Genomic DNA, 25,017 nt, shown 5'->3' on the forward strand with positions numbered 1-25,017 from the left:
AGAGGTACTGTCTTGACCCATTTGCAGAGGAGCCCAATGTTCCCTGTGTAACACACAGCTGCATGGGTAGCACCTGTCAGAGCCACTGCCGAACAACCCTCAACCTTTCAACGACAGGAAGCCCTTTGGGCTGCTATATCTCCACTGAGGTGTGTGTATGTGTGTGTGTGTGTGTCTGTGTCTGTGTGTGTGGGTGTGCGAGTGTACGTTTGGATGGCAATGCATGAGGGAGTGATGAGATCTTCACATATAAGACTCCCTGCCTGAAAAATTCACTCAACATCCTATTGTTTCTTATGTTCTCTCCAAAAGTAGTGTTATATTCTTAGTTGCTGTCTTTGATAGGATTACTAGATATCTAAATCATGGATAAAGTTGCTCTGGCTGTAGACCAGTGAAATCGCTGACACCCTGTTGAAGAGCACATTGGGGAGGTTTCATGAGGTACGTCTTCAACCTGATGTGCTATATAATGCACTCATCTATATTGGTGTGTTCTCCCATTGAAAGCGTCATTTATCAGGATGATTGTACAACAATGTATACACTTGTCTTCTACAGTAAATGAGCAGAATCAGAAATGTTTAGGCTATATTCAATATTGAGAAGATGTTAACTGTACTGAAAAAACAACATTTGGCTTGGCTTAAAAGGTCATACAAAACAACAGGGCAAAACTGGTCATTTAAGTTAAAACATCTGGTTTGGTGAATGCAATTCTTGTGGTTATTATGCTTTTATTACAAGTTGACACACAATTGTTTAGGGTTTTTGTTTGTCAGGGAGGGATCTGTTGACCAAGAAGGACTTTGTGATTTAGTATCCATCTTTATAGCAAATCATTACAGCTATAGAGTATCTAATATGCATATGTAAAACTTGATAATTTCATGAAAGCAACAACATATTTTCAGAGCAGTCTGACAGATCAGTTGATGTACTTATGGAAGGCCATCTTGTCAATGTAATTCATGAATACAGCTCTGTGAAGAGCAATGCAGGTTAGTCATACCACTAGGTAGCCTAAAGAGCAGCGTGTCCAGTCTCCACCTCTGTGTGACCATTGTCCAACCTCCAGTATGACCATTATCACACCACACAGCATCGCAGAGAGTGGAGGTGAAACAGACAGAATCAAAAACAATGTCTCGACAAATGCAGCACAACATAATGATAATAAAGCCAACAAACCAAAGGCAGCGCACTGTGAGTCACACAAACCAATCTGGCCTTTGGCCTTGAGAGGAGGGCAGCCCATCAGCAGCTGAATATGATTCAAATACGATACCAAAAGGGGAATCCTTTCAAATGGAACATTTTGACTTTGTTTCAATTTATTTCTGTAAGAGGCTGCCAGACAGAAGCAGAAGAGATGTTACCCAAAAACCATCCCTCTCGTCCTCCACCATTCTGTCCCTGAGCATCCCAGTGTATGGGGTAGACTATCGCTACCGGGGTCAGGCATTTCCCGACCCGTCAGATTTTCTCACGGATTTGTGCCCTTGGGACAGGCGGTGACTCCAACTAGCCCACTGACCCCGTTACATGAGCCGACCAATGGGATAGGAGTGTAGAACGGGCCAGAGAGCACATTGTCATACTGTACTGCTGAGGGGTAGAGCACTCCATCCGCACCGAGAGCGTGCCACACATGGTTTAACACCGGATTAGTACCATTTTTACATATAATCACATATTCTATCAAAGAATCCGAACTATGATTCATTCCGAAATTAAGTCAAATAATTATAACACGAAATGTACCTTGTGAAACATTTAGTAATTTGGCGTCTCAACAAAAAAGGTCTCATTAAATTACACTAAAAAAGTATGTGGACATTTGCTCGTCAAACATCTCATTCCAAATTCATGAGCATTAATATGGAGATGGTCCCCCCATTGCTGCTATAACAGCCTCCACTCTTCTGGAAGGCTTTCCACTAGATGTTGGAACATTGCTGCAGGGACTTGCTTCCATTCAACCACAAGAGAATTAGTAAGGTCGGGCACTGATGTTGGGCGATTAGGTCTGGCTCGCAGTTGGCGTTCCAATTCACCCCAAAGGTGTTCGATGGGGTTAAGGTCAGAGTTCTGTGCAGGCCATGGAAAGCCTTTTCATGAAGCTCCCGACGAACAGTTATTGTGCTGACATTGCTTCCAGAGGCAGTTTGCAACTCGGTAGTGAGTGTTCCACTGAGGACAGACCATTTTTACGCGCTATGCGCTTCAGCAATCCTGTTCTGTCAGCTTGTTTGGCCTACCACTTCGCGGCTCAGTCGTTGTTGCTCCTAGATGTTTTCACTTCACAAAAACAGCACTTACAGTTGATTGGGGCAGCTCTAGCTGGGCAGAAATTTGACAAACTGACTTGTTGGAAAGGTGGCATCCTATGACGGTGCCACGTTGAAAGACACTGAACTCTTCAGTAAGGCCATTCTACTATGTTTCTCTATGGAGATTGCATGGGTGTGTGCTCGATTTTATAAACCTGTCAGCAACAGGTGTGGCTGAAATAGCCGAATCCACTAATTTGAAGGGGTGTCGACATACTTTTGTATATACAGTATTATTGGCAAATCTATTTAATCTATTAACCTATTATTGGCAAATCTCTTCATTGCATCTGTCACCATCTTAAGTCTGTCATATCCCAGCAAACGACACAGTATATGGATCAGTTCTCAGTCCCATGCAGTTCCTCATCACATTACTATTGGACAAGGCCTATATACAGTTTACTGAAGGCGTACATGCCAATGTGTTGTAGTATTTGAAATTGCGATGGGGGATATTTTTAAATCCTGCTACACTCTGGTTGTTGTGTATTGATGTGAAGCTACACAGAAACAAGAATGTATGTTTAATACCTCCTGATCCATTTCACCTTTTGGTCTGGCCAAGATTATTACTTAATTGTTTCACTCGGCTGATTTAGTCATATCAGGACATCCTGAGTTGTTTGTGCAGGGCTGGGGACTTAAGGATATTAGATGTTTAAATGAATGTTAACATAAAATACATTCTGGGCAAAAAGTTTGTTTATTTGAAATTTTAAGGGATCTGAAATTGAACAGCTCTTTACTTTTAAGAGGGTAATATAATAAACTACAGCTATCTAATTCAATAAGTCTCTTGGGAACCAAGTCTAAGTATGAGGCACTAAGCAACTATATTGTTTTACTCAAGTACTCAAAAATTGTTATTATACTTTGTCAATCAATCTCTTCTATTATGTGGTGATGTAAACTGACAGAAACTCTTGACTATGTTCCAGGTAAAATGGGATGCAACTATAGTTCAGATTATGATGATGACTGGATAGAGAACCTAGACGAAGTGTGTGACCACTGCAACTGCCCGATTCCCCCCATGTCAGCTAAACTGGTGAGTGTGTTTCGACGGCGGCATAGCGTCTGGACGTGGCTGGGTAACTGGAGTGGAATGCGAGGAAGAGGGTGTGACATTTTTACATGGTCTCACACAAAAACACACAAACATCTCCAATATGCATTTAATTGAGGTATCAATGAATATTACCTATGCAACCATGGTCTACCTGAAAGGGTGTTGTGCATGTCAGTGCTTGGGAATTGACAACTTACATAATTTGGGGGGAAGTTGGCTTTTGTGTGGGCAATTAATTGGGACTGTAAACATTCACTAAATGAGATTTTTTTTGGTAACTGAAAAAAATGTGCCAAAACAATTCACTTTTTGTCCCGAATACAAAGTGTTATGTTTGGGGCAAATCCAATACAACATGTTACTGAGTACCACTCTCCATATTTTCAAGCATAGTGGTGGCTGCATCACGTTATGGGTATGCTTGTAATCGTTATGTACTGGGGAGTTTTTCAGGATAAAAATTAACAGGATGGAGCTAAGCACAGGCAAAATCCTTGAGGAAAACCTGGTTCAGTACGCTTTCTTCCAGACACTGGGAGATTAAGTCACATTTCAGCAGGAAAATAACCTAAAACACAAGGCCAAATCTACACTGGAGTTGCTTACCAAGAAGACAGTGAATGTTCCTGAGTGGCCCGAGTTACAGTTTTGACTTAAATCTGCTTTAAAATCTTTGGCAAACCTAAAAATGGTTGCCTAGCAATGATGAACAACCAATCTGACAGAGCATGAAGAATTTTGAAAAGAATAATGGGCAAATGTTGCACAATCCAGGTATCGCAAGGTCTTGCCCAGAAAGACTTACAGCTGTAATCGCTGCCAAAGGTGATTCTAGCATGTACTGACTCAGGGGGTTGAATACTTATCTAATCAAGATATGTTAGTGTTTTATGTTTTATGAATTCTTTACAAATGTTAACATTTTTCTTCCACTTCGACATTACAGAGTATTTTGTGTAGATTATTGACCCAAAAATGACAATTAAATCCATTTTAATCCCACTTTGTAACACAACAAAATGTGGAAAAAGTAATGCGGTGTGAATACTTTCTGAAGGCACTATAGATTACAAATACAGGAGAAGAGCACATGTGAATGCCGTTTTGTTGTGGGCCAGTTTGTTGGCACAAAGTAAACATTACGTAAAACCTGTTAAATGAAATGTAATCTTAATCTGGTTAAAATGGAATTGTTTTTACCGTCAATTAAATTGTAAGTGTAAATCCCCCAGACTTTTCTATTTACTGTTCTCATGCAAATAAAAACTTGAACTTCCATATTGTTAGTACACTGAATGACAATCTTTGAATTCTCAAATGGAAACCTAGGTTATTTTACTGAACCTTAACCTGCTTTGCTCTTATCAGTACACAGATCAACTGATCCCATACCCCTCTCATCTCACGCCTCCCTCTTCCCCTCTACCAGGTATGTTCTTATACATGAATATGTGGGTAAATATGTGCCATCTTCTTGGGGGTCAAATCTGATCATTACTGTTTATGTTTTCCTAACCCATGCGGGTTTTGTGTTGTGCAGATAGCCTGGTGGTTGCCATATACAGCTATGAACCCAACCACAGTGATGACCTGGGATTTGAGAAGGGAGACAAGCTGAAGATCCTCAATAAGTAAGAATAGGGGAGGATGTGTGATGATGCCATTTACTTTTTAGAGGATGTGGTATAGTTGTGTAGTTATGCAAAAGTGCGTAGTTGTTTGACGGAGCATGACACATTGCCAAGGCTTGGAAAGTATGATATAGTGAGATAGTGTGTGTTAGTTAGAACAGCTATACTACATGTAAGTGTTGTTGTTGTGTGTGCTGTCTAGGGATGACCCGGAGTGGTTCATGGCAGAGTCGCTCATCACAGGCCAGAAGGGCTTCATCCCATACAACTTTGTGGCCCCCCTGAACTCCATGGAGATGGAGACGTAAGTCAATTCAGAAACTCAAATAACTGTATTTAATTTCACTTTAAGTCACGTAGGAAGAACATACATCACCCAACAGCGTCTACTCAACCCCAACACCATCTCCCCATACACAACAGTCAACACCCGTTAAGGGAAAGGGATGTGGTTTTGTTTGAAGTTCTACGCCTGTTTGTTGTGTTTCAGATGGTTTTTCAAGAACCTCTCCAGAAATGATGCCATGAGGCTCCTGCTAGCTCCGGGGAACACACAGGGCTCCTTCGTGGTCAGAGAGAGTGAGACCACCAAAGGCTCCTTCTCCTTGTCTGTCAGGGAATTTGATCCGAACACGGGAGACACGGTCAAGCACTACCGAATCCGCAACTTGGATACTGGTGGTTTCTACATCACCGCAAAGATATCCTTCAACTCCCTGAAAGAGCTGGTCCAGCATCACTCACGTACGTGCTATGACTCACATCCTGTCTGAACTCCTGGAACGATGCCTCCAGTCAGAACACAATAATACATCAGCCAAACAATACATATAGCTTTGGTACCAAAAACCATTACCATACCATCCATAGTGCACATACTCATCTGTTTTAAAATGTGAACCGTATAAGGTGGCATTGTTTGACCTTTGACTCTGCCTGTGTTGTATGTGTCTGCAGGTGAGGCGGATGGCCTGTGCACCCGGTTGATGAAGCCCTGCCAGTCCCGTGTGCCCCAGAAACCCTGGTGGCAGGACGAATGGGAGATCCCCCGAGAGTCCCTCAAGATGGAGCGCAGGCTCGGGGCCGGGCAGTTTGGGGAAGTCTGGATGGGTGAGTAAAGGATATATTGTACTTTTTACTCCATACATTTTCCTTGACACCCAAAGGTACTCGTTACATTTTGAATGCTTAGCAGGACAGGAATAGTCAAATTCACACACATATCAACAGAACATCCCTGGTCATCCATACTGCCTCTGATCTGGCAGACTCACTAAACACGCATGCTTCGTTTGTAAATTATGTCTGAATATTGGAGTGTGCCGCTGGCTTTCTGTAAATTTTAAAAACAAGAAAGTATATTTTAAACCAAATACTTTTAGACTTTTACTCAAGTAGTATTTTACTGGGTGACTTTTACTTGAGTCATATTCTATTAAGGTATCTTTACTTTTACTCAAGTATGACAGTTGGGAACTTTTTCCACCACTGTTCAGGCTATATACAACCACAGTGGACATTTTCAGAATACAAATGTGTGTGTTGGTTTACATAGATGCCCTAGATATAAAGCAACCAGTTGCTCAATCTGGCTTTGGGCCTGTCTCTCTCTGTCTGCCAGAGCAGCTTTAGTTTAGGCTTTAGTTCTGCATTGTGTGTAATTTCCTAAATACTGCCATGACTGCAGGGCTTGTTTGAGCTGGTATAAAGTCTCTTGGGATTGATGTCAGGTATCAGTTGGATTACGCAAGAGCCAGTGAGCGTTCTAGGTTGAAGATCTAGTCAAAAACCAGAGTCTGTAGCTAAGTCTCTCTGAAGCTCTTCACATTAGTTCATACATGTATGTCTATATTACAATATTTACTATCGCCTCCCATTGTGACCCTAAATGTCACGGTCTGCCCAGCGCCGTCTGAGCCATCTGTCTGCCCAGCGCCGTCTGAGCCATCTGTCTGCCCAGCGCCTTCTGAGCCATCCGTCTGCCCAGCGCCTTCTGAGCCATCCATCTGCCCAGCGCCTTCTGAGCCATCCGTCTGCCCAGCGCCTTCTGAGCCATCCGTCTGCCCAGCGCCTTCTGAGCCATCCGTCTGCCCAGCGCCTTCTGAGCCATCCGTCTGCCCAGCGCCTTCTGAGCCATCCGTTTGCCACGAGCCATTAGAGCCGCCCGTCTGTCCCGAGCCATTAGAGCCGTCCGTCAGTCAGGAGCCGCTAGAGCCGTCCGTCAGTCAGGAGCCGCTAGAGCCGTCCGTCAGTCAGGAGCTGCCAGAGCCGCCAGCCAGTCAGGAGCTGCCAGAGCCGCCAGCCAGTCAGGAGCTGCCAGAGCCGCCAGCCAGTCAGGAGCTGCCAGAGCCGCCAGCCAGTCAGGAGCTGCCAGAGCCGCCAGCCAGTCAGGAGCTGCCAGATCCGCCAGCCAGTCAGGAGCTGCCAGAACCGCCAGCCAGTCAGGAGCTGCCAGAGCTGCCCTCCAGTCATGAGCTGCCCTCCAGTCATGAGCTGCCCTCCAGTCATGAGCTGCCCTACAGTCATGAGCTGCCCTACAGTCATGAGCTGCCACTCAGTCCGGAGCTGCCACTCAGTCCGGAGCTGCCACCCAGTCCGGAGCTGCCACTCAGTCCGGAGCTGCCACTCAGTCCGGAGCTGCCACTCAGTCCGGAGCTGCCACTCAGTCCGGAGCTGCCACTCAGTCCGGAGCTGCCATTAGTACAGAGTTGTCCCTCTGTCCTAAGCTACCTCTCTGTCCGGAGCTACCTCTCTGTCCGGAGCTACCTCTCTGTCCTGAGCTACCTCTCTGTCCTGAGCTACCTCTTTGTCCTGAGCTACCTCTTTGTCCTGAGTTGTCTCCTCTATTTTAGAGGAGCGTTGGTGAAGGTTCCTGGACCATGGTCGGGGGCGAGGGTCGCCACTCAAAGGACGCTAAGGAGGGGGACAAAGACAGTGGTGGAGTGGTGTCCTCGTCCACCGCCGGAGCCGCCACCGCGGACAGATGCCCACCCAGACCCTCCCCTTGAGTTGTAGGGGTGCGCCCGGAGTTCGCACCTTGAGGGGGGGGTTCTGTCACGTTCCTGACCTGTTTTCTGTTGTTTGGTATGTGTTTATTGGTCAGGGCGTGAGTTTTGGGTGGGCAGTCTATGTTTTCTGTTTCTATGTTGGTTTTGGGTACCTGATATGGTTCTCAATTAGAGGCAGGTGGTTTTCATCTCCTCTGATTGAGAATCATATTAAGGTAGGTGTTTTCACACTGTTTGTTTGTGGGTGGTTGTCTCCTGTGTCTGTGTTTGTCGCGCCACACGGGACTGTCTCGGTTTGTTTGTACGTTCGTTCTTTTGTGTAGTCATTTTCCTGTTCGTGAGTTCTTCGTTTTATGTAAGTTCGCATGTCCAGGTCTGTCTACTCCGTTTTGTTATTTTGTTAGTTATTCAAGTTAGTTCGTTTTTTGTCTTGTCTAATAAATCATTATGAATTCACACCCCGCTGCACTTTGGTCGAATCACTACTCCTCCTCTTCGTATGAAGAGGAGGAGGAATTCCGTTACAGAACCACCCACCAAACCCGGATCAAGCAGCGGGTTAACGGACAGCGCACGAAGCAGGATTTCTGGTCTTGGGAGGAAATCATGGAAGGAAAAGGACCATGGGCTAAAGTTGGAGTAAATCGCCGCCCATGGGAACAGCTGGAGGCAGCTCGGAGAGCGGAGGAAACCGGAGAGAGGAACCGGCGTTATGAGGGGACGCGTCTAGCACGGAAGCCCGAAAAGCCCGCAAGTACAACCCAAAAATTTATTGGGGGGGGGCTAAGAGGTAGTGGGCCGAGGGCAGGTAGGAGACCTGCGCCCACTTCCCAGGCTAACCGTGGAGAGCGGGAGTACGGGCAGACACCGTGTTACGCAGTAGAGCGCACGGTGTCTCCTGTACGTGTGCATAGCCCGGTGCGGGTTATTCCACCTCCCCGCACTGGTAGGGCTAGATTGAGCATTGAGCCAAGTGCCATGAAGCCGGCTCTACATATCTGGCCACCAGTACGTCTCCTTGGGCCGGCTTACATGGCACCAGCCTTACGCATGGTGTCCCCGGTTCGCCTACATAGCCCGGTGCGGGTTATTCCACCTCCCCGCACTGGTCAGGCGACGGGGAGCATACAACCAGGTAAGGTTGGGCAGGTTCAGTGTTCAAGGGAGCCAGTACGCCTACACGGTCCGGTATATCCGGCACCACCTTCCCTCCCCAGCTCAGTACCACCAGTGCCTACACCACGCACCAGGCCTACTGTGCGCCTCAGCGGGTCAGAGTCGGCCGTCTGCCCAACGCCTTCTGCACTGCCTGTCTGCCCAGCTCCGTCTGAGCCATCCGTCTGCCCAGTGCCATCTGAGCCATCTGTCTGCCCAGCGCCGTCTGAGCCATCTGTCTGCCCAGCGCCGTCTGAGCCATCTGTCTGCCCAGCGCCGTCTGAGCCATCTGTCTGCCCAGCGCCGTCTGAGCCATCTGTCTGCCCAGCGCCGTCTGAGCCATCTGTCTGCCCAGCGCCTTCTGAGCCATCCGTCTGCCCAGCGCCTTCTGAGCCATCCGTCTGCCCAGCGCCTTCTGAGCCATCCGTCTGCCCAGCGCCTTCTGAGCCATCCGTCTGCCCAGCGCCTTCTGAGCCATCCGTCTGCCCAGCGCCTTCTGAGCCATCCGTCTGCCCAGCGCCTTCTGAGCCATCCGTTTGCCACGAGCCATTAGAGCCACCCGTCTGTCCCGAGCCATTAGAGCCGTCCGTCAGTCAGGAGCCGCTAGAGCCGTCCGTCAGTCAGGAGCCGCTAGAGCCGTCCGTCAGTCAGGAGCTGCCAGAGCCGCCAGCCAGTCAGGAGCTGCCAGAGCCGCCAGCCAGTCAGGAGCTGCCAGAGCCGCCAGCCAGTCAGGAGCTGCCAGAGCCGCCAGCCAGTCAGGAGCTGCCAGATCCGCCAGCCAGTCAGGAGCTGCCAGAACCGCCAGCCAGTCAGGAGCTGCCAGAGCTGCCCTCCAGTCATGAGCTGCCCTCCAGTCATGAGCTGCCCTCCAGTCATGAGCTGCCCTCCAGTCATGAGCTGCCCTCCAGTCATGAGCTGCCACTCAGTCCGGAGCTGCCACTCAGTCCGGAGCTGCCACTCAGTCCGGAGCTGCCACTCAGTCCGGAGCTGCCACTCAGTCCGGAGCTGCCATTAGTACAGAGTTGTCCCTCTGTCCTAAGCTACCTCTCTGTCCGGAGCTACCTCTCTGTCCGGAGCTACCTCTCTGTCCTGAGCTACCTCTCTGTCCTGAGCTACCTCTTTGTCCTGAGCTACCTCTTTGTCCTGAGTTGTCTCCTCTATTTTAGAGGAGCGTTGGTGAAGGTTCCTGGACCATGGTCGGGGGCGAGGGTCGCCACTCAAAGGACGCTAAGGAGGGGGACAAAGACAGTGGTGGAGTGGTGTCCTCGTCCACCGCCGGAGCCGCCACCGCGGACAGATGCCCACCCAGACCCTCCCCTTGAGTTGTAGGGGTGCGCCCGGAGTTCGCACCTTGAGGGGGGGGTTCTGTCACGTTCCTGACCTGTTTTCTGTTGTTTGGTATGTGTTTATTGGTCAGGGCGTGAGTTTTGGGTGGGCAGTCTATGTTTTCTGTTTCTATGTTGGTTTTGGGTACCTGATATGGTTCTCAATTAGAGGCAGGTGGTTTTCATCTCCTCTGATTGAGAATCATATTAAGGTAGGTGTTTTCACACTGTTTGTTTGTGGGTGGTTGTCTCCTGTGTCTGTGTTTGTCGCGCCACACGGGACTGTCTCGGTTTGTTTGTACGTTCGTTCTTTTGTGTAGTCATTTTCCTGTTCGTGAGTTCTTCGTTTTATGTAAGTTCGCATGTCCAGGTCTGTCTACTCCGTTTTGTTATTTTGTTAGTTATTCAAGTTAGTTCGTTTTTTGTCTTGTCTAATAAATCATTATGAATTCACACCCCGCTGCACTTTGGTCGAATCACTACTCCTCCTCTTCGTATGAAGAGGAGGAGGAATTCCGTTACAGAACCACCCACCAAACCCGGATCAAGCAGCGGGTTAACGGACAGCGCACGAAGCAGGATTTCTGGTCTTGGGAGGAAATCATGGAAGGAAAAGGACCATGGGCTAAAGTTGGAGTAAATCGCCGCCCATGGGAACAGCTGGAGGCAGCTCGGAGAGCGGAGGAAACCGGAGAGAGGAACCGGCGTTATGAGGGGACGCGTCTAGCACGGAAGCCCGAAAAGCCCGCAAGTACAACCCAAAAATTTATTGGGGGGGGGCTAAGAGGTAGTGGGCCGAGGGCAGGTAGGAGACCTGCGCCCACTTCCCAGGCTAACCGTGGAGAGCGGGAGTACGGGCAGACACCGTGTTACGCAGTAGAGCGCACGGTGTCTCCTGTACGTGTGCATAGCCCGGTGCGGGTTATTCCACCTCCCCGCACTGGTAGGGCTAGATTGAGCATTGAGCCAAGTGCCATGAAGCCGGCTCTACATATCTGGCCACCAGTACGTCTCCTTGGGCCGGCTTACATGGCACCAGCCTTACGCATGGTGTCCCCGGTTCGCCTACATAGCCCGGTGCGGGTTATTCCACCTCCCCGCACTGGTCAGGCGACGGGGAGCATACAACCAGGTAAGGTTGGGCAGGTTCAGTGTTCAAGGGAGCCAGTACGCCTACACGGTCCGGTATATCCGGCGCCACCTTCCCTCCCCAGCTCAGTACCACCAGTGCCTACACCACGCACCAGGCCTACTGTGCGCCTCAGCGGGTCAGAGTCGGCCGTCTGCCCAACGCCTTCTGCACTGCCTGTCTGCCCAGCTCCGTCTGAGCCATCCGTCTGCCCAGTGCCATCTGAGCCATCTGTCTGCCCAGCGCCGTCTGAGCCATCTGTCTGCCCAGCGCCGTCTGAGCCATCTGTCTGCCCAGCGCCGTCTGAGCCATCTGTCTGCCCAGCGCCTTCTGAGCCATCCGTCTGCCCAGCGCCTTCTGAGCCATCCGTCTGCCCAGCGCCTTCTGAGCCATCCGTCTGCCCAGCGCCTTCTGAGCCATCCGTCTGCCCAGCGCCTTCTGAGCCATCCGTCTGCCCAGCGCCTTCTGAGCCATCCGTTTGCCACGAGCCATTAGAGCCACCCGTCTGTCCCGAGCCATTAGAGCCGTCCGTCAGTCAGGAGCCGCTAGAGCCGTCCGTCAGTCAGGAGCCGCTAGAGCCGTCCGTCAGTCAGGAGCTGCCAGAGCCGCCAGCCAGTCAGGAGCTGCCAGAGCCGCCAGCCAGTCAGGAGCTGCCAGAGCCGCCAGCCAGTCAGGAGCTGCCAGAGCCGCCAGCCAGTCAGGAGCTGCCAGAGCCGCCAGCCAGTCAGGAGCTGCCAGATCCGCCAGCCAGTCAGGAGCTGCCAGAACCGCCAGCCAGTCAGGAGCTGCCAGTGCTGCCCTCCAGTCATGAGCTGCCCTCCAGTCATGAGCTGCCCTCCAGTCATGAGCTGCCCTCCAGTCATGAGCTGCCCTCCAGTCATGAGCTGCCCTACAGTCATGAGCTGCCCTCCAGTCATGAGCTGCCACTCAGTCCGGAGCTGCCACTCAGTCCGGAGCTGCCACCCAGTCCGGAGCTGCCACTCAGTCCGGAGCTGCCACTCAGTCCGGAGCTGCCACTCAATCCGGAGCTGCCACTCAGTCCGGAGCTGCCATTAGTACAGAGTTGTCCCTCTGTCCTAAGCTACCTCTCTGTCCGGAGCTACCTCTCTGTCCGGAGCTACCTCTCTGTCCTGAGCTACCTCTCTGTCCTGAGCTACCTCTTTGTCCTGAGCTACCTCTTTGTCCTGAGTTGTCTCCTCTATTTTAGAGGAGCGTTGGTGAAGGTTCCTGGACCATGGTCGGGGGCGAGGGTCGCCACTCAAAGGACGCTAAGGAGGGGGACAAAGACAGTGGTGGAGTGGTGTCCTCGTCCACCGCCGGAGCCGCCACCGCGGACAGATGCCCACCCAGACCCTCCCCTTGAGTTGTAGGGGTGCGCCCGGAGTTCGCACCTTGAGGGGGGGGTTCTGTCACGTTCCTGACCTGTTTTCTGTTGTTTGGTATGTGTTTATTGGTCAGGGCGTGAGTTTTGGGTGGGCAGTCTATGTTTTCTGTTTCTATGTTGGTTTTGGGTACCTGATATGGTTCTCAATTAGAGGCAGGTGGTTTTCATCTCCTCTGATTGAGAATCATATTAAGGTAGGTGTTTTCATACTGTTTGTTTGTGGGTGGTTGTCTCCTGTGTCTGTGTTTGTCGCGCCACACGGGACTGTCTCGGTTTGTTTGTACGTTCGTTCTTTTGTGTAGTCATTTTCCTGTTCGTGAGTTCTTCGTTTTATGTAAGTTCGCATGTCCAGGTCTGTCTACTCCGTTTTGTTATTTTGTTAGTTATTCAAGTTAGTTCGTTTTTTGTCTTGTCTAATAAATCATTATGAATTCACACCCCGCTGCACTTTGGTCGAATCACTACTCCTCCTCTTCGTATGAAGAGGAGGAGGAATTCCGTTACAGAACCACCCACCAAACCCGGATCAAGCAGCGGGTTAACGGACAGCGCACGAAGCAGGATTTCTGGTCTTGGGAGGAAATCATGGAAGGAAAAGGACCATGGGCTAAAGTTGGAGTAAATCGCCGCCCATGGGAACAGCTGGAGGCAGCTCGGAGAGCGGAGGAAACCGGAGAGAGGAACCGGCGTTATGAGGGGACGCGTCTAGCACGGAAGCCCGAAAAGCCCGCAAGTACAACCCAAAAATTTATTGGGGGGGGGCTAAGAGGTAGTGGGCCGAGGGCAGGTAGGAGACCTGCGCCCACTTCCCAGGCTAACCGTGGAGAGCGGGAGTACGGGCAGACACCGTGTTACGCAGTAGAGCGCACGGTGTCTCCTGTACGTGTGCATAGCCCGGTGCGGGTTATTCCACCTCCCCGCACTGGTAGGGCTAGATTGAGCATTGAGCCAAGTGCCATGAAGCCGGCTCTACATATCTGGCCACCAGTACGTCTCCTTGGGCCGGCTTACATGGCACCAGCCTTACGCATGGTGTCCCCGGTTCGCCTACATAGCCCGGTGCGGGTTATTCCACCTCCCCGCACTGGTCAGGCGACGGGGAGCATACAACCAGGTAAGGTTGGGCAGGTTCAGTGTTCAAGGGAGCCAGTACGCCTACACGGTCCGGTATATCCGGCGCCACCTTCCCTCCCCAGCTCAGTACCACCAGTGCCTACACCACGCACCAGGCCTACTGTGCGCCTCAGCGGGTCAGAGTCGGCCGTCTGCCCAACGCCTTCTGCACTGCCTGTCTGCCCAGCTCCGTCTGAGCCATCCGTCTGCCCAGTGCCATCTGAGCCATCTGTCTGCCCAGCGCCGTCTGAGCCATCTGTCTGCCCAGCGCCGTCTGAGCCATCTGTCTGCCCAGCGCCGTCTGAGCCATCTGTCTGCCCAGCGCCTTCTGAGCCATCCGTCTGCCCAGCGCCTTCTGAGCCATCCGTCTGCCCAGCGCCTTCTGAGCCATCCGTCTGCCCAGCGCCTTCTGAGCCATCCGTCTGCCCAGCGCCTTCTGAGCCATCCGTCTGCCCAGCGCCTTCTGAGCCATCCGTTTGCCACGAGCCATTAGAGCCACCCGTCTGTCCCGAGCCATTAGAGCCGTCCGTCAGTCAGGAGCCGCTAGAGCCGTCCGTCAGTCAGGAGCCGCTAGAGCCGTCCGTCAGTCAGGAGCTGCCAGAGCCGCCAGCCAGTCAGGAGCTGCCAGAGCCGCCAGCCAGTCAGGAGCTGCCAGAGCCGCCAGCCAGTCAGGAGCTGCCAGAGCCGCCAGCCAGTCAGGAGCTGCCAGAGCCGCCAGCCAGTCAGGAGCTGCCAGATCCGCCAGCCAGTCAGGAGCTGCCAGAACCGCCAGCCAGTCAGGAGCTGCCAGTGCTGCCCTCCAGTCATGAGCTGCCCTCCAGTCATGAGCTGCCCTCCAGTCATGAGCTGCCCTCCAGTCATGAGCTGCCCTCCAGTCATGAGCTGCCCTACAGTCATGAGCTGCCCTCCAGTCATGAGCTGCCACTCAGTCCGGAGCTGCCACTCAGTCCGGAGCTGCCACCCAGTCCGGAGCTGCCACTCAGTCCGGAGCTGCCACTCAGTCCGGAGCTGCCACTCAATCCGGAGCTGCCACTCAGTCCGGAGCTGCCATTAGTACAGAGTTGTCCCTCTGTCCTAAGCTACCTCTCTGTCCGGAGCTACCTCTCTGTCCGGAGCTACCTCTCTGTCCTGAGCTACCTCTCTGTCCTGAGCTACCTCTTTGTCCTGAGCTACCTCTTTGTCCTGAGTTGTCTCCTCTATTTTAGAGGAGCGTTGGTGAAGGTTCCTGGACCATGGTCGGGGGCGAGGGTCGCCACTCAAAGGACGCTAAGGAGGGGGACAAAGACAGTGGTGGAGTGGTGTCCTCGTCCACCGCCGGAGCCGCCACCGCGGACAGATGCCCACCCAGACCCTCCCCTTGAGTTGTAGGGGTGCGCCCGGAGTTCGCACCTTGAGGGGGGGGTTCTGTCACGTTCCTGACCTGTTTTCTGTTGTTTGGTATGTGTTTATTGGTCAGGGCGTGAGTTTTGGGTGGGCAGTCTATGTTTTCTGTTTCTATGTTGGTTTTGGGTACCTGATATGGTTCTCAATTAGAGGCAGGTGGTTTTCATCTCCTCTGATTGAGAATCATATTAAGGTAGGTGTTTTCATACTGTTTGTTTGTGGGTGGTTGTCTCCTGTGTCTGTGTTTGTCGCGCCACACGGGACTGTCTCGGTTTGTTTGTACGTTCGTTCTTTTGTGTAGTCATTTTCCTGTTCGTGAGTTCTTCGTTTTATGTAAGTTCGCATGTCCAGGTCTGTCTACTCCGTTTTGTTATTTTGTTAGTTATTCAAGTTAGTTCGTTTTTTGTCTTGTCTAATAAATCATTATGAATTCACACCCCGCTGCACTTTGGTCGAATCACTACTCCTCCTCTTCGTATGAAGAGGAGGAGGAATTCCGTTACACTAAAATCAAACATTAGACAAGAAACCCGAGCCATTAGAGCCGTCCGTCAGTCAGGAGCCGCTAGAGCCGTCCGTCAGTCAGGAGCCGCTAGAGCCGTCCGTCAGTCAGGAGCTGCCAGAGCCGCCAGCCAGTCAGGAGCTGCCAGAGCCGCCAGCCAGTCAGGAGCTGCCAGAGCCGCAAGCCAGTCAGGAGCTGCCAGAGCCGCCAGCCAGTCAGGAGCTGCCAGAGCCGCCAGCCAGTCAGGAGCTGCCAGATCCGCCAGCCAGTCAGGAGCTGCCAGAACCGCCAGCCAGTCAGGAGCTGCCAGAGCTGCCCTCCAGTCATGAGCTGCCCTCCAGTCATGAGCTGCCCTCCAGTCATGAGCTGCCCTCCAGTCATGAGCTGCCCTCCAGTCATGAGCTGCCACTCAGTCCGGAGCTGCCACTCAGTCCGGAGCTGCCACCCAGTCCGGAGCTGCCACTCAGTCCGGAGCTGCCACTCAGTCCGGAGCTGCCACTCAATCCGGAGCTGCCACTCAGTCCGGAGCTGCCATTAGTACAGAGTTGTCCCTCTGTCCTAAGCTACCTCTCTGTCCGGAGCTACCTCTCTGTCCGGAGCTACCTCTCTGTCCTGAGCTACCTCTCTGTCCTGAGCTACCTCTTTGTCCTGAGCTACCTCTTTGTCCTGAGTTGTCTCCTCTATTTTAGAGGAGCGTTGGTGAAGGTTCCTGGACCATGGTCGGGGGCGAGGGTCGCCACTCAAAGGACGCTAAGGAGGGGGACAAAGACAGTGGTGGAGTGGTGTCCTCGTCCACCGCCGGAGCCGCCACCGCGGACAGATGCCCACCCAGACCCTCCCCTTGAGTTGTAGGGGTGCGCCCGGAGTTCGCACCTTGAGGGGGGGGTTCTGTCACGTTCCTGACCTGTTTTCTGTTGTTTGGTATGTGTTTATTGGTCAGGGCGTGAGTTTTGGGTGGGCAGTCTATGTTTTCTGTTTCTATGTTGGTTTTGGGTACCTGATATGGTTCTCAATTAGAGGCAGGTGGTTTTCATCTCCTCTGATTGAGAATCATATTAAGGTAGGTGTTTTCACACTGTTTGTTTGTGGGTGGTTGTCTCCTGTGTCTGTGTTTGTCGCGCCACACGGGACTGTCTCGGTTTGTTTGTACGTTCGTTCTTTTGTGTAGTCATTTTCCTGTTCGTGAGTTCTTCGTTTTATGTAAGTTCGCATGTCCAGGTCTGTCTACTCCGTTTTGTTATTTTGTTAGTTATTCAAGTTAGTTCGTTTTTTGTCTTGTCTAATAAATCATTATGAATTCACACCCCGCTGCACTTTGGTCGAATCACTACTCCTCCTCTTCGTATGAAGAGGAGGAGGAATTCCGTTACACTAAAATCAAACATTAGACAAGAAACTCCAATGTTTTGATGGTGAGAATATATTGTAATGTAATCTAAACCCTCCACACTATTTTTCCATTGGAGGGGGAGATTTCCCTATCGTCCATCTTCATGTATGTGAACACAATGCTACATTCAAAACAACCCCCTGTATCAGAGCTCAAAATAGCCTGCCATGGAACTTTGTATTAACAATTTCCTCCTGCATGCGATCTTGGCAACATATTTGTTTTTCCTTTCCTCATCCGAACAGCAGCAACTGAATACACCCACATCATTGGGGTGGTTGTTGTTTCACATTAAATGTTTATCCACGCTTGTCAGATTGGAAAAAAGTTCATCACCATTTTTGTTTTAGATAAAATGTAGAGAAGAATGCTTTCAATAACAAAACAAGTTGATTCTCACCCTTACAGCATAGGTTATATAACTCAACTAGTTGAGAGTGACCGATAGTGAACTTGCATGTCCTCAAGTGACTCTATCATAGGCCTACACATCGTATACTACACTACTGAATAATAACACTGTAGTGTGATAGTAGTATTACCATATACTGTATATTTATTTACTGTATCACCAAAGGCCTTCCTCTATGCTGCAGGTCTGTACAACAACCACAGACGGGTGGCCATTAAGAACCTGAAGGTGGGCACCATGTCCATGGCTGCTTTCCTGGCCGAGGCCAACCTGATGAAAGAGCTGCAGCACCCGCGCCTGGTGCGCCTCTTCGCCGTGGTAACCCAGGAGCCCATCTACATCATCACAGAGTTCATGGAGAACGGTGGGTATCACTATCTAGGTTTACATTGTTATTAGGCTAATGGTCAATGCTCGTCTTTCAGGGTAAGACTAACTCCCTATACAATAGGTAACCTTGATCCTATTCTATTCAGTTCTGTTCTTCTATTTTGGTGAACCTGCGGGACTTGCCTTAACTAAAATAATCAAATCAACAAACGTGAACTTTAACTCTGTTTTCCCCGACCAGCCGGGGCCTCTGATGTCTACACACCAAAGGGAAGTCTGTTCTGACTGGAAAAAAAGTGATGTCAAATAGGAGAGTGGTGATTCACCGTCTCATTGTTCAGTGATGGGACCTGTGTCAAACCCCATGGGCGCGTGGCTCCATTCCAGTGTCAGTACACAGACCCCCCCCCACCCCCTTCAACCCCCATAATCCCCCAGTCAGACGAGGCCTTTCAGCCACTGTCCAGTGACTACTCTCTTTCTCTCCTCACACAACAAAGAGAGAGGCTGCCTGTAAAAGGGTAGCAAACCCAGACGAACAAAAATGTCACCATGGTTACAGGTGCACTGCACTGCACACAGACTGACACTGAACACGTAACTTCATAGAATAACAACATATTTTGATACCAATATGTTCTCTCCAGTAGCCTCGGTCTTAACCTCTGACTACTGTTAGTGTATCACCTGCATGTTTTCACATTTCCCTCAAAGTTTGTTGTTGCCTTTTTGAAGGCCTTACATTGCGATAGACAATAACAAAGCACATTGGAAGACACTGTTACTCGTGCATCACCATCTTCAGTATGTAAGTGCTCCGAGCTAGTGAATGTCGGGCCTTTGTATAGTCCTCTATAAGCTGTCTCTTTGTTTGTGATTCATGTGTTCACAGACACAATTGTTGCCTCTGTTGTCACTAGAAAGGAAGGCTTGATGTTCCCATCCTCTCAATTTGTCCTTTTTTTTCATCACTGAAGACAATACAACTGGAAAATTACAGGCGTGGCACCCTTAACATCCCCCGCAACCTTGGTTTATACCGCGACCTTGGCGCACATACATCAAAGGAGTCCTCCAAAGAAGCCTGTTGCCTTTCTTTCCTGGAACAGTCATTCCTCTTTTCTTAAGGCATTTCCTGCTGCTAGCCTTGGCTGGCTGAGGTCCTGTGGCATCGTTCTGTTTTAATCAAACACAACATAGAGATGGAGGAGCCATGCCCTGTCAAATAGAAGCCATGCATCACATTGACTGATGGTGAACGAACTTCGTGGGAATGTTAATTTTCTAATTTAAAAATCTGTCTGAGACATCTAAATGTAGTTTGAATGGCAGTGTTGAGTGTCATTGATCTTTCCCACAAGGAATTTCACTGAACATAGTTTGAGATAACATTATTTGTATCTTATAATAATTCCACCTACATTTTTTTAGGTCTTGCCAATTAATTGATATTCAAATTATTGTTACATTCTAAAATATGTGAGAATAATGTGGACATTGCCTGACTAAATAGATTGGATGCATGCATGCTGATTTTTCTGTAGCCTATGTGGCCGACACAGAGACACATAATAAACCCATGAATAGCGGTAGAATTCATCTCACCATTTGAATCTCACCATCACTTTTTATAATGACAGTGACCAAAAAACAGGTAATTTTTTTAATGGATGGATTTGTATTGGACGCCAAGTTGAAACCAACATTAAGTGTTGTCCTCATAATAACCGCACTTGGTTTTACCGCAACAGAGTAGTGCAACACCCTTTAAATGAAGTGACGGGAAACAAACGAAAGTGGCCACATCGCTCACAAAAACTGATCAAAAATGTAATCACAGGTAATTATAAAGGGAGCAGGAGAACTTCTAAATTGGCTACAATAATTACAATAACTTTTCAAGCACCAAGTAAGGACATTTTCAAGGGTTGGCCTATTCCAGTACAAATTCATGTTCAATAGGCTAATTCAAGCCCCTTGTATTGTTTAAAATTGCAGGTGTAACATGGAAAACAACATGTATTTGTCATGTTAATTCATTAACAGATCATGTTGTGAATAAGCCCACTAGACGATGTCATTTGTTGTCATTATATCCAGAATAACTCATATGAATAGCGTTGGGTGTTGCTCAATAGTCTGTCCTATACAAGTGTGCACAGTAGACTCGGTGTCCAATCCGAGGTACAAAAACATAAGAAAACATGAACTCATTACCTTGATGATTTCTCTGTTAAACTTAACGAGACCCTGCTGTAAATGAAACAGACAACAACCGATGATTAACCTCAATTCACTCGGGATATTAGATTCAATGTGGATCCAGGCACAATATATATTCTGGACATTCCTCACAAACACCTTTTCTTCCAGTACTTGGGCTGTTGTTGCATCGCTTACCCTATCACAACAGCTGTTCGTCACTTGACTGTCAATCAGAAAAAGTTTGAAAATATCACAGCGTAACTAACCAATTGGACACCAAATGGCATTCAACAAGTATTATGCATAATTACTGAAGAACCACATTAATGACAGTATCGATTTAGGTTTTAAGTATCAAGCTAAGGTAGCTTTTTTGGTTAGATGCACTCGATTTTGCAATGCCTACATTATTTTGGATTTGTGTGCCCATGAAAACTGTTTTCAAGCCATACCATAAGGAGACACTAAATGTTATGTAGTTACACTTCATTTCTGATATCTCTATACAACAAACTGTCCAACAGCTAGATCCATGATTCTTACAGGGTTCAAGTTCAATGTCTAATTTAACTGATTAATGCTTAATATATGTATAACGACAACTTACACTGCTATAAATGCAAGGATTTTGGACAAATCCTTCAAGACACCAACCATGATAAAGGGTTAAACATAGGTTTTAAATCAACTGGTGAATTTTATTGACTATAGCTATGATCCCTTATATCTTAATGTAATGACATGAAGAAAAAAATCTGCTGATTATTATCAATGACTTATCAACAGCTGTAGCAAGTTGTCCAGTGTAGGAAATATTCACTGGTACCCTAGCTTATAGAAAGACCCATATATGTCATTTTAATAACTTGATCATACTTTATTACAGGCGCTCTTGTAGATTTTCTCAAGACGCCCGAGGGATCCAGAATACCCATCAACACCCTCATAGATATGGCGTCTCAGGCAAGTCCCCTGCTCTTTACTTCAATCTCAATAGCTCTCTATACACTGTCTCCCAAACTCTGTCTCACTATCCCCTCCATTCGCTCTTTCATTTTCTATTCTCTCTGTATGATCCTCGTCGACAGGAAACAGCCCTTGCTATTATGAGGCTTACACTAATCTCACTGTAACAATGGAGACCCCTGTGTGAGGTTTATTAACAATAACACCATAAGTCTAGACACATTGACACAAATCTAACTGTGTCACCACCACTGTGTTACTCACCCCTTGAACTTCATAAGATCAAGAAAGCAGTTGTATTGCTGTTTGAGCCTCTCGTATAAGGACAAATTACTTAGGAGTAGTTTGACGGCCAAATATTGGGCCAAAGATGGGAGAACATCTGCTTACACCAACATCTAATTTAATTGGGCTAAACTAACGTAATGTTATGGTTCAATTATATTAAAAAACACGAGCTGGCGCACACCCAGAATAATAGTTTGTGTGGAGGTGCTGACTAACAGTGAATAAACTATAAACTATCAAAATAAAGAAAGTCGCACACTCCATGTATAAACTCCCAGCAATTTCATGGGTATTTACCAACGTTTCGGCATCACTGTGCCTTCTTCAGGGTTCAATTATGTACTCTCATTTACAGTAATGGAAATTGAGCCACATGGAGGTGTAATTGGGTTACAGGGATGTCAAATAGCCAAGCTCAGAGTACTCTCAAAGCCGCCTGTTGCAGAGGAAGAGCCTACTCTATGGAAGGTATTATGGAAAAAGACAACGTTCCTGAGCAATAGCTAGAACACTGACGGCATTCAGCATCATACGTTGCTGTGAGCACGTAGTGAGTAAGAACACAACTGCCATGGAACTGCCATGGAATGAGTCCTGTAAGAAATGACTCTGGCCCAACTGGAAACTCTGTCTAGTGTATCGTGCTATTGAGAGCAGGGCTGCCTGTTTAGAGTCAGAATATCTTCACATCAACTGAAAGTGAGGGCAGAGGGGCATCTAAGATGTGTTTTTTTTTGTGTGACGTGACAGACAGTGAAACAACATGAACCCTAGAGCTAGTGAGTGAAAATGTAGACATTTTTGGGCATGATGATGAGGTCAAGTTCATACAACACACGCACCTCTCGGTTTTCTCCCAAGGACCTCGGGCCCCATGACGCCTATCTGTGAGATTATTACGTCTGAAATATGCACCAATGTCTGCCTAAACACACACACACGTACATGAAGGGGGCGGTGAGAACACACTCATTCCTACCACAGAAAAACTTGCACACTCTTACCATCATATGTTTCATAATCATACTCATTTTTCTCACACAGGAAATGTTACGGTTTTGCCTTTATTAAATTAATTTAGGGTAAAGACAAATATGATTAGATCAGTCACAATTATAACCTGCCTGTGAAAACTGGGTGGAGCACCAAGGTGAGGAACAGAGATTTGATCTGAGGAAGTGGGGAACCTCCCTGTCACAGGAATCTTCCTCTGCCCTGTCTGTCTCTAATACACACACACACACACACACACACACACACACACACACACACACACACACACACACACACACACACACACACACACACACACACACACACACACAGTGTATTCATAAGTCTTTGCCAGGTAAAGCCCTGCCTTATCTCAGCTCACTGGTCACCATAGCAGCACCCACCTGTAGCAGGCACTCCAGCAGGTATATTTCACTGGTCACCCCCAAAGCCAATTCCTGCTTCGGCCGCATTTCCTTCCAGTTCTCTGCTGCCAATGACTGGAACGAACTGCAAAAATCACTGAAGCTGGAGATTCATATCTCCCTCACCTAGCTTTAAGCACCAGCTGTCAGAGCAGCTCACAGATCACTGCACCTGTACATAGCTCATCTGTAAATAGCCCATCCAACTACCTCATCCCCATACTGTTATTTATTTTATATATTTTGCTCCTTGCACCCCAGTATCTCTACTTGCACACTCAACTTCTGCACATTTATCACTCCAGTGTTTAATTGCTATATTGTAATTATTTAGCCACTACGGCCTATTCATTGCCTTACCTCCCTTATCCTACCTTATTTGCACACACTGTAAATATATATATTTTTAAATTGTATTATTGACTGTATGTTTGTTATTCTATGTATAACTCTGTGTTGTTGTTTGGGTCGCACTGCTTTGCTTTATCTTGGCCAGGTCGCAGTTATAAATGAGAACTTGTTCTCATCTAGCCTACCTGGTAAATAAAGGGGGAAAAATCCTTCCTTATGTTGTACTGCCTCCTGTAGGTGGCTGAGGGAATGGCCTACATTGAAGAGAAGAACTACATCCATCGGGACCTCCGAGCGGCAAACATCCTGGTGTCTGATGAGCTCATCTGTAAGATTGCTGACTTTGGACTCGCAAGACTCATCGAGGACAACGAGTACACAGCCAGAGAGGGTAGAATGACTTTCCTTAGTTTACACTATAAAAATGGATGTGCTTGAATGTTCTGAGTGCTTTCTGCTATGCCAGGAACTCTCTCTGTACTATAGCCCCGCCAAGTGTTCATGTAGAATGCATTGGGTGCTATTGAAATGAACATAACCATAAACTAAACCTACTTCACTTTTCAGGTGCCAAATTCCCCATTAAATGGACAGCACCTGAAGCTATAAACTACGGAACCTTTTCCATCAAGTCAGATGTGTGGTCTTTTGGGATCCTCTTGACAGAGATAGTGACGTATGGTCGTATCCCATATCCAGGTATTTGACTGAGGATACTCCACACCATTCTCCAAATAGCACCTGTATACAGTAATCCTCAAAAATCACATATTTTGTTCACCAAAATACAACACTTTTCCCATATTATCAGCCAGACTGCATCCCCATCTCTTGTCTTCTCCCACTGTCAGGCATGAGTAACCCAGAGGTGATCCAGAACCTGGAGCGAGGCTACCGGATGTCCCGATCGGAGGACTGCCCTGAAGGTCTGTACAACATTATGAACCTGTGCTGGAATGAGAGCCCAGAGAACCGGCCAACCTTTGAGTACCTGAGGAGCGTTCTGGAGGACTTCTTCACAGCAACAGAGGGGCAGTACCAAGAACAGCCTTGCTAAGGCATACAGACATGGGATAGGAGAGGAGAGGTCATGACAGACATTAACTCCAACTGTTAAAACACAGAGATATAATCCCAGTTTATATGCTTTTGATACTGTCTGTCTGAGAACCTTGCTGGATCTCCTTTCAAAACACACTTTGTTATCTTAGGTGTATATCTGTCTGTCTACAGAGCCTAATAGTTTAAAGAAGGATGCAATGAAAGCATATATGGTGTAACATTTTTGAGAGCTCAGGGAAGATACCACAGTACTTTTGTATCCTCTAATTTCTTTGACATTTCATGTTATTTGTTCCATTTTGTTCTGTTTAGATATTGCTATAATCTATTTCTATATTTTGCTATGCGTTTGAAGACTATAAATGGAAGATGACATGATGTATCTTACAAAAGCACAAATGTTAGGCCTACTCTGTTCATTTACCTGTTAATGCCATTGACAAGAAATTCATATGAAATGTCAATGATGCTCATTCAATAAAAAGTAAAGTAAAACATAAAAAGGAATGTAAACATGAGCAATAAGTGTCCTTTTTTTTTTTTTTAAGATGCCTACCAGA

General features: G+C 48.2%; 1 protein-coding gene across 1 annotated transcript; it reads left to right on the plus strand.

Annotated features, from left to right (window-relative positions):
• The first annotated feature begins 234 nt into the window (after window positions 1-234).
• LOC120059865 (proto-oncogene tyrosine-protein kinase LCK-like) lies at window positions 235-24,856 on the plus strand. The gene is made up of 12 exons (XM_039008919.1): window positions 235-444; window positions 3,275-3,384; window positions 4,774-4,834; window positions 4,946-5,036; window positions 5,239-5,340; window positions 5,527-5,780; window positions 5,994-6,146; window positions 18,022-18,201; window positions 21,259-21,335; window positions 23,633-23,786; window positions 23,963-24,094; window positions 24,247-24,856. Exons 2-12 carry the CDS (start codon window positions 3,280-3,282, stop codon window positions 24,450-24,452), a joined length of 1,515 nt encoding a protein of 504 aa, XP_038864847.1. The 5' UTR covers window positions 235-444; window positions 3,275-3,279; the 3' UTR covers window positions 24,453-24,856.
• Window positions 24,857-25,017: the final 161 nt, after the last annotated feature.

The sequence above is a fragment of the Salvelinus namaycush genome, chromosome 15, assembly GCF_016432855.1.
Source record: "Salvelinus namaycush isolate Seneca chromosome 15, SaNama_1.0, whole genome shotgun sequence".
NCBI lineage: Eukaryota > Metazoa > Chordata > Actinopteri > Salmoniformes > Salmonidae > Salvelinus > Salvelinus namaycush.

Excerpts from the sequence above, each read along its gene's own strand:
- LOC120059865 (XM_039008919.1), top strand. The coding sequence starts at position 3,280 with ATGGGATGCAACTATAGTTCAGATTATGATGATGACTGGATAGAGAAC. Across the intron at positions 5,781-5,993 it reads GCTGGTCCAGCATCACTCAC|GTGAGGCGGATGGCCTGTGC; the intron begins GTACGTGCTATG and ends ATGTGTCTGCAG. Across the intron at positions 23,787-23,962 it reads CGAGTACACAGCCAGAGAGG|GTGCCAAATTCCCCATTAAA; the intron begins GTAGAATGACTT and ends TTCACTTTTCAG.